This window comes from Coregonus lavaretus (assembly GCF_964263955.1).
Source record: "Coregonus lavaretus genome assembly, chromosome: 7".
Classification (NCBI taxonomy): domain Eukaryota; kingdom Metazoa; phylum Chordata; class Actinopteri; order Salmoniformes; family Salmonidae; genus Coregonus; species Coregonus lavaretus.
This window is the reverse complement of record NC_139994.1, coordinates 8,485,829-8,494,023: the sequence shown is the minus strand read 5'-3', so window position 1 is coordinate 8,494,023 and position 8,195 is coordinate 8,485,829. Positions and strand designations below refer to the sequence as shown.

Sequence of the window (8,195 nt, the reverse complement as noted above, 5' to 3'; positions counted from 1 at the left end):
CACATCAATACATATGTAATAAAATGTTTCCTATTATAGGCCCATTATTACATCTTATAATATAGTTTTGTTATTCTGACTCGATATTCAGAGCCAGGGTGAGGACAGGTCTGACAAGACCACCAGTACCTTAGTCGCTGTGACCTCAATAGGCAAAGCTAGGGGTCAAAGGTCAGATAAAAAGAACAGGATGTCACTGGAGACCTCCGGCGTAGTGGTTGGGGTTCTTTACACCACACAGAGTACAGTAGAGTAAGAAAACATCTAGAACCACTGAAAACAATCATAGAACATAGGAACCACCCTCCTCCTCTTAGCTAATCCAAAGATCCTACTCCACACACACTACAACCTCCATACAATATAAATCATCCATTTTATTGATGTATTTATTTGGTCATTATTTAAGAGTACTGTAAAATGCTTGCATTTGTTAATTTTTTTCCAGCTGCAAGTAAGTGTCCACAGCAACAACAAAAATGTATACAATGTACATCCCTATGAGTTAATCATCATCATCATGATCCACCAGCTAATACCCCAACAGTAGAACAGACCAGACTTTCTTCTCCTACTAAGGTTGTTACATTCTTACAGCGACTTTATAAGACAAGCGGACGGTTAGTTTTGTCAAATCCGATCTGCTTTCTGCTTTGCTCCAGCAGGGATTCTACACCCAGACGGTGTATTGTGTGTGTTCAGTTCTAGTAGGATGAGGAGTATTGGACAGGGCATCCTTACTTAAGATCACTAACAAATGAGTGAAATGCGTTAGAGAATGTAAAAAAAACAACAAAAAAAACACTGTTTTTCTTGAGAAATAAAGTTTAAAGACAGACCACTAAAGAAATGCAAGTTCATTTTTTTGTTAATAACACTACATACATTTATAAAGACCACCATCGATTATAATTTGACAATTTCTGTGAAAAAAACAACAACTCCAAACCCACACCGAAGCTGTTTTCTGCTAACTGTACAGTTTTTTATTGATGATCTAGACAACTCCCTAGCAAGCATTAGTCTTCTCAATTGTAAATCGAAAAAGTAGACTACATTGCAACACCCTATTTACAGTATATTATTTATATATATATATATTTATATCACACTGGCTGTAATTATGACAAGATTTATTCATGAGAATCATTAGTGCAAGGCATGAGGAAGAGAGACCTGGAGAGAGTTATTGACCAGAACAGGTTGTGTGTGTGAGTGTGTATATATAACAGGTCCAGGGTTTAAAAATAACACTAAAGTGTATGTCTGTGAGCGAGCCGTGTTTTAGCTTGTGTGTGTTATTACAGTATTTAGGTCTGGGAGGGTTTGGAGATAAATAAACCTGCGTCTGACTGTGTATTTGTTGTCTCTATGAGGATGTTTTATCACCAAACAGCCCAGTCTCCCTGTGTACGTAAACACACAGTGTCTAAAGCACTAAAGAACAGGGGATGAATAGTGACACTCTCAACACCTAGAGGTCACCTCACCATGCTCCTCTCTCAACACCTAGAGGTCACCTCACCATGCTCCCCTCTCTCAACACCTAGAGGTCACCTCACCATGCTCCCCTCTCTCAACACCTAGAGGTCACCTCACCATGCTCCCCTCTCTGAACACCTAGAGGTCACCTCACCATGCTCCCCTCTCTCAACACCTAGAGGTCACCTCACCATGCTCCCCTCTCTCAACACCTAGAGGTCACCTCACCATGCTCCCCTCTCTCAACACCTAGAGGTCACCTCACCATGCTCCTCTCTCAACACCTAGAGGTCATCTCATCATGAGGTCATCTCATCATGCTCCCCTCTCTCAACACCTAGAGGTCACCTCACCATGCTCCTCTCTCAACACATAGAGGTCACCTCACCATGCTCCCCTCTCTCAACACCTAGAGGTCACCTCACCATGCTCCCCTCTCTCAACACCTAGAGGTCACCTCACCATGCTCCCCTCTCTCAACACCTAGAGGTCACCTCACCATGCTCCCCTCTCTCAACACCTAGAAGTAATCTCACCATGCTCCTCTCAACACCTAGAGGTAATCTCACCATGCTCCTCTCAACACCTAGAGGTCATCTCACCATGCTCCTCTCAACACCTAGAGGTAATCTCACCATGCTCCTCTCAACACCTAGAGGTCACCTCACCATGCTCCCCACTCTCAACACCTAGAGGTCACCTCACCATGCTCCCCTCTCTCAAAACCTAGAGGTCACCTCATCATGCTCCCCTCTCTCAACACCTAGAGGTCATCTCACCATGCTCCCCTCGCTCAACACCTAGAGGTCACCTCACCATGCTCCCCACTCTCAACACCTAGAGGTCACCTCACCATGCTCCCCACTCTCAACACCTAGAGGTCACCTCACCATGCTCCCCTCTCTCAACACCTAGAGGTCACCTCACCATGCTCCCCACTCTCAACACCTAGAGGTCACCTCACCATGCTCCTCTCTCTCAACCCCTAGAGGTCACCTCACCATGCTCCCCTCTCTCAACACCTAGAGGTCACCTCACCATGCTCCCCTGTCTCTCCAGGTGGAAAACAGCTGCCTTCCAGCCAGCATCTTGTTTACACCTGGACAGGCCTCATAATCTGAACCATGACCTAATCTCATCCATTACATGTTGAGACGTAATGAACATCAGCTGACATTGTAACCCGTATAGATCAGGATCTAACCCCTCCCTCGGACAGAGACCATCAGGTCAGGAGGGAGAGGGGTCTGGAGGCTTGGTATTCAGGGGGCGGGGGGTCACTAGTGAACAAGTCTCAGAGGCCCCGATGCCATACTGTGGTGATAGCAGATGGGGTTGGTGGGGTAAGGGGTTGATAGCAGATGGGGTTGGTGGGTTGGGGGGTAAGGTGGTGATAGCAGGTAGGGTTTGGTGGGGGGGGTAAGGGGGTGATAGCAGATGGGGTTGGTGGGTTGGGGGGTAAGGTGGTGATAGCAGGTAGGGTTTGGTGGGGGGGGTAAGGGGGTGATAGCAGATGGGGTTGGTGGGGTGGGGGAGGGTAAGTGTGTGTGTGATAGCAGGTAGGGTTGGGAGGGTAAGGGTGTGATAGCAGGTAGGGTTTGGTGGGGGGGGTAAGGGGGTGATAGCAGATGGGGTTGGTGGGGTGGGGGAGGGTAAGTGTGTGTGTGATAGCAGGTAGGGTTGGGAGGGTAAGGGTGTGATAGCAGGTAGGGTTGGTGGCAGGTTGCTTTGCTTTGCAGTGTGAAGATCCTTGCAGACACTGAAGAAATCACAGAGCCAATACTGTGAACCATTGCACGATGCCACTAGGACAGCTATGCCCAATCCCAAATTGCCCTCTAACCCCTTAAGTAGATCTGAGAGAATCGAATAGGTGTGAGCATTATGAGGATCGCTCCACCTTATCCTATGATAGGCTTGGTGGAATGTTCACCCGATTGTTTAGACCTCAAATCCTCTCAGACCTACATGAAGTACCTAAGTGGTTAGGGTTTGATTTGGGACTGAGCATTAGAAGCAGGCAAGGTCCTGGGATGGGGCCAAGAGAGACAGAAGGGAGCAACTCTACAATAGTGCTACTAAAGGTTTAGTGGGGATAGCGTGTGAATACGTTACTCAAGATAAAGATGAGGGCAGACAGACAGATGGATCAACAGAGAGAAACTAGCAGGGACCCATCCACTGCTAAACAGTCTTTTCTTTAGACTTGTCATGAATTAGCCCTAGAAAACCTTTGGAGCCTCTCTCGCGAATATATGTTTTTGTGCCGCTGAATAAAGTTAACACATCAAATTTTTTTCATCATCATGTTAGGCCTTGTAGTGATACATGCATCCATAATTCCCACTATAAAAAAAACAACTAAACAAAAAAACAAACAAACAAAAAGGACAGAGATTGTGTTAGAAACACAGAGCGATAGTCTGTAGCTATCCCAGGAGAAGAGACCACCATCAGAGTTGCCCCGCCCCTTAGTCCTGCTGCTTGCCAATAGTCAGGAAGAATGAGGTAGGGAAGGCGGGCACTAATTTCAGAAAAGAAGGAGGAAGGTGGGAGGAGTCTCAATTAGTAACAGCAGAACCAGTAGGGGAGAGGGAGGGGCGGGCGGGCGTCATTGAGAGAACTATAGATGAGGGCGTTGCTTTGCATTAGTTACTGCAGAGAGGGGAAGGGTAGGATGGGAGGGGGGTTCAAAGGGCATATTTTTTTGTTGCTGCAGATCAGAGTTATTTTTTTTTTGGGGGGGGGGGGGTTGGACATCACATTAGTTACTGCAGTGTGGGGGTGGGGGGGGGGGGGGGGGTTGGACATCACATTAGTTACTGCAGTGTGGGGGGGTGGGGGGGGGGGGGGTGGGGGGGGGGGGGGGGGGGGGTTGGACATCACATTAGTTACTGCAGTGTGGGGGTGGGTGGGGGGGGGCTTCGCTTTAGGTACTGCAGCAGGGGGCCTTGGTTGGCTGGGCGGCTTCCGTTAGGTCGACGCCCCTGTTACGCCCGCTGTTAACGCTGGCGGCCGCGGGCTCGCTCTTGGGCAATCTTTTCGCTGGGGGGGCGGAAGAAAAACAAACAAAAAACATAAAAAGCCAGTTACTGGTGAGGAGCGCTGGATTAAAACATCCTGCTAGTTCACATTTTCTTGATACTTGTCTAAGTATGTATTAGAGTATTTCAGTGTGCACGGCCCTATTCAATTACATATCAGTAAGTGATGCGTGTCACGGGGTGAGAGGAACCTACCAATAGCCATGAATATCTCGTTCACATTCATAGACGTCTTGGCCGACGTCTCCATGAAGAGCAAGCTGTTGTCGTCTGCATATGACTGGGCATCCTGGGAAAAACAACCATGTCAGAGACAGTCACTGCCTGTCAAACGCAGACACACACCACACTGGTGTGTTCTGGTGACACCAGACAGGTACAGGTGTTTGGAGGGCTCACCTGGAAGTCCACGGCTCTCTTGCTGGCTAGGTCAGCCTTGTTGCCTGACAGAGCGATGACAATGTTGGGGCTGGCTTGTCTCTGCAGCTCCTTCACCCAGTTCCTGGCCCGCGCAAATGACTCCTGGAGACAAGAGTCATATTATAGAAATGGTGATGTTAAAAACACTTCACTTTCGATTTGGAATCCCTTTTCTTCAATGGAACGGAGCCCTAGGCCAATTTCCAACATATGTGAATAATCCAGCGTGAAGAGATCCCAAGTTTGACCACATATCCAAACATGTGAGATCAATTATCATTTTGACGAAGGATAATTGATTCTGACCATAAGGGCAAGTAATGATGCTACTTGCCTCATTTGTGATGTCGTAGACCACAATGGCGGCCTGCGCCCCTCTGTAGTACATGGGCGCCAGGCTGTGGTAGCGCTCCTGTCCAGCCGTGTCCCAGATCTCAAACTTCACCGTCGTGTCATCTAGACACACTGTCTGGGTCAGGAAGGCCGCTGGGGAGGAGAGAAGAGCGAGAGTTGTCAAATACATAATTGACGTGAACTTTAAAAAGCATTAGAGCAGGACACCTCACTAAACACATTCAACAATATGAATGAAGGGATAAATAGATAACTACAGCCCACACCCAACAACAACCCATAGTCCCTATTGCTCCATTGTCTGCAAGTCTGAGGTTCCTTCCATAACCGGTTCTTTCAGATCTTATAACACTGAAGGGATAGGGACTTGCAGAAGAGGCTAGAGATCATTTTCTGTTCCCGGCCTAAGTGCATAAATGAGTGATGGTCACCTCCTATGGTGCTCTCCTGGAACTCGTGGAACTGGCCCTTGACGAAGCGGAGCACCAGGCTGGACTTGCCCACCGCCGACTCCCCCAGAAGCACTAGCTTGAACTGGCAGATCTTGTTACCAGCGTTAGACCCGTTGGGTCTTGTAGCTCCTCCCCTGTTGGCCATGGCCTAGTCAGATCCCCCGGTCAGTGTCTGTCCCGCACGTCTGACTACGCTGTCAGGGCTTCAGCTGGAGGCGGCGGTAGAGAGGAGGAAAAAATGAAAAATTATTCACGTGACTCTGATGATGTTTTTAGCTAGGGTTATGTCAGGTGTGGTAAAGATAAGAGGGTTTTAAAGTAGAGATAAGGATGTTTTCATGAAGTTGTTTTGACACATGTAATTTAACCCTGGCCTATATCCTCCATAAGTGAGTCAAGGTGACAGTATGGAAGTGGACATGCTTCTCGAAAGAGAAAAAGGAAGAAACCTTGATATCCGTGTCCAGACTCTCCTGATAAAGAGGAGATCAACTTAGCTCTAAAATATATGGTGAAGTGTTGGGATGGAATGAATGAGCTACACAATGAACTGGACACGGTCTTTCTCTCCGTCCTCTGAATAGATGCTCCTCTGTCTACTGAAGACCATTGAGAGTGTCAGACTGCCCTGAAAACAAATAAATATGGCTGGTGCCAGTCAAACCTGGCTGTACTGCTGGGGCATATTAATAAGGGCACACCATAGCAAAAGACTGTGCAACGGAAAACGAATACAAGCGTTTCTTATTGGACAAGCAGATCGTATATCCCTGTTTTAAACTGTTTTCACCCATTTTGAGTATTGACTATGACTCAGCCCTGTACAATCTCAGAGTGCATGGTACCACAGAGATGGCTGGATATGTAAGCTCACTAAAATATATTTTCCTTGTTCAAATACACCATACATTGCAACTGACAGAGAGTTGGGTGTGCCTAATCTGTAGACTTTGGAAATATATAAAAATACTGAATAATATGGCTCTGATCTGGACTTCCCATATGAATTTACAGTCAAAACCATGCAAACTGTCGGTACACAAAGTAACATCCTCTCTCGGAGCTGAAATTGTACCCCTCAACCTTTCCAAAACACACACAATTTGCCATAGAGGAAAACACTACTGAGCAAGGATTGACAAATATTTACAATCGCATTCAAGCCTACGGGCAAGGCGTTGCAGTGTTGTTTAAAGAGTGCCTTCCAATGTAAATATGTTTGCCTACATCTAGCGAATATAATAGCAAAAAAGTATAAAGTAAACATGCGCAATAGGCTAACAGCAATGCCAACGGCCTGTACTGGCTGTTGCTTTCGAGGTGGGAAGTGACTCAACCAGCACTGTTATGAATCTCTGCAGTGCTAGCATGGATTGTTCAAACTTCCAACAATGTACTAAATTAGCATAGCTAACGTGAGCTACTCTTCGCTTTATTTTCGAAGCTAGAGTAGCTAGCTAGGAAATTGAGAGCACGCCATTTTCCAAATAGACGCAAATGCTAACCCAATTAACGTTAGCTTGCTAGCTAGGTTATTAGCAAGCCAGGTAACTAGCCAGCTAACTATCTACATCAAAATCTGAATTGCTAACGTGTGCTACCTACCTACTCCCTGATTACTGACCGTATTGTTAAGCAGCTAGCTAGGTGACTGGGTGGAAGCTAACGTTAGAAAAACATGTCAGATTGCGAATGTGATGATGGAGCTGGCTGGCTAACTACATTTTCAATAAGCTAACTAGCAAGTAGAATCAGATGACGAACCCATATCCACACATGATCAACACAACCAATAAATAACATCATGAACACGGTTTGAGTCGGAACGATGAAATGACAAAACCGATGTTAGGGCTCTTCCCAAGTCGGGGCCACGGCCTATTTTTTTCATTTCTCACCAGACGTCAATGTTAGCATTTCAAGCTAGCTAAGCTAGCCTAATGACAACTAACGAGCTGAAATGTACAACTTCTCACACCATTTCGCTTACTATACCTGAGAGCCAGGCGGTTTACGAACACAGAATACCACACAAGAGTCTATACACAAAATAAAGGTCGCAGTGCGGACAGATACGTATTGTTGAACATACGAATAATTTCAACAACCCCGATCACGTCTCCTCCTTTTTCTTTCTTCTCGCAACTTCCCCTTTACTCGAACCAAAACACAAACAACCCCTTCCGCCCATTCTGCCACGTCACACAGCACGTCTGCTCTGCAGAGGTAACGCCAGATTCATAAATGTGATTTTTTTTCTTCAAGGATTAAATGAACAGCAACGTGTGATTTGGATCAATGTAGTAAAGCTAGTTAGAAGCATACGTTAGATTAACCAATTCCTTTGGTCTTGGATCTGCCATTGAAGTAAATACAGGGCTCAAGTAAAAGCTTTAAGATGACGTAAAGATGCATAACTAGATCAAATCAAATCAAATCAAAT

At 46.2% G+C, this 8,195-nt stretch overlaps 1 protein-coding gene and 1 long non-coding RNA gene across 3 annotated transcripts; both read right to left on the bottom strand.

The window, feature by feature from the left end:
* Nucleotides 1-371: 371 nt before the first annotated feature.
* On the bottom strand, nucleotides 372-4,217 carry LOC311132760. Its single transcript, XR_014613536.1, has 2 exons — nucleotides 2,135-4,217; nucleotides 372-2,002 (listed from the first exon to the last, which is right to left on the bottom strand). It is a non-coding gene; the product is annotated as an uncharacterized lncRNA (long non-coding RNA).
* Nucleotides 4,218-4,401: 184 nt separating this feature from the next.
* Nucleotides 4,402-7,919, bottom strand: LOC311132758 (ras-related protein Rab-5A-like). 2 transcript variants are annotated; one of them, XM_084166055.1, is made up of 6 exons: nucleotides 7,845-7,919; nucleotides 5,732-5,961; nucleotides 5,281-5,432; nucleotides 4,926-5,048; nucleotides 4,722-4,815; nucleotides 4,402-4,527 (listed from the first exon to the last, which is right to left on the bottom strand). In XM_084166055.1, exons 2-6 carry the CDS (start codon nucleotides 5,895-5,897, stop codon nucleotides 4,412-4,414), a joined length of 651 nt encoding a protein of 216 aa, XP_084022181.1. In that variant the 5' UTR covers nucleotides 5,898-5,961; nucleotides 7,845-7,919; the 3' UTR covers nucleotides 4,402-4,411. The 2 variants fall into 2 exon arrangements, with proteins under 2 accessions (XP_084022181.1, XP_084022180.1); XM_084166054.1 differs by having other exon boundaries at nucleotides 7,748-7,884.
* Between the last annotated feature and the right edge of the window lie 276 nt (nucleotides 7,920-8,195).

What these genes read in the sequence shown, in the direction of transcription:
- LOC311132758 (XM_084166055.1), bottom strand. Translation starts at nt 5,897, where the DNA reads ATGGCCAACAGGGGAGGAGCTACAAGACCCAACGGGTCTAACGCTGGT. An exon ending in CCAGGAGAGCACCATAGGAG is followed by an intron (nt 5,433 to 5,731) that starts GTGACCATCACT and finishes TCTCCTCCCCAG; the next exon opens with CGGCCTTCCTGACCCAGACA. An exon ending in TCTACGACATCACAAATGAG is followed by an intron (nt 5,049 to 5,280) that starts GCAAGTAGCATC and finishes TCTTGTCTCCAG; the next exon opens with GAGTCATTTGCGCGGGCCAG.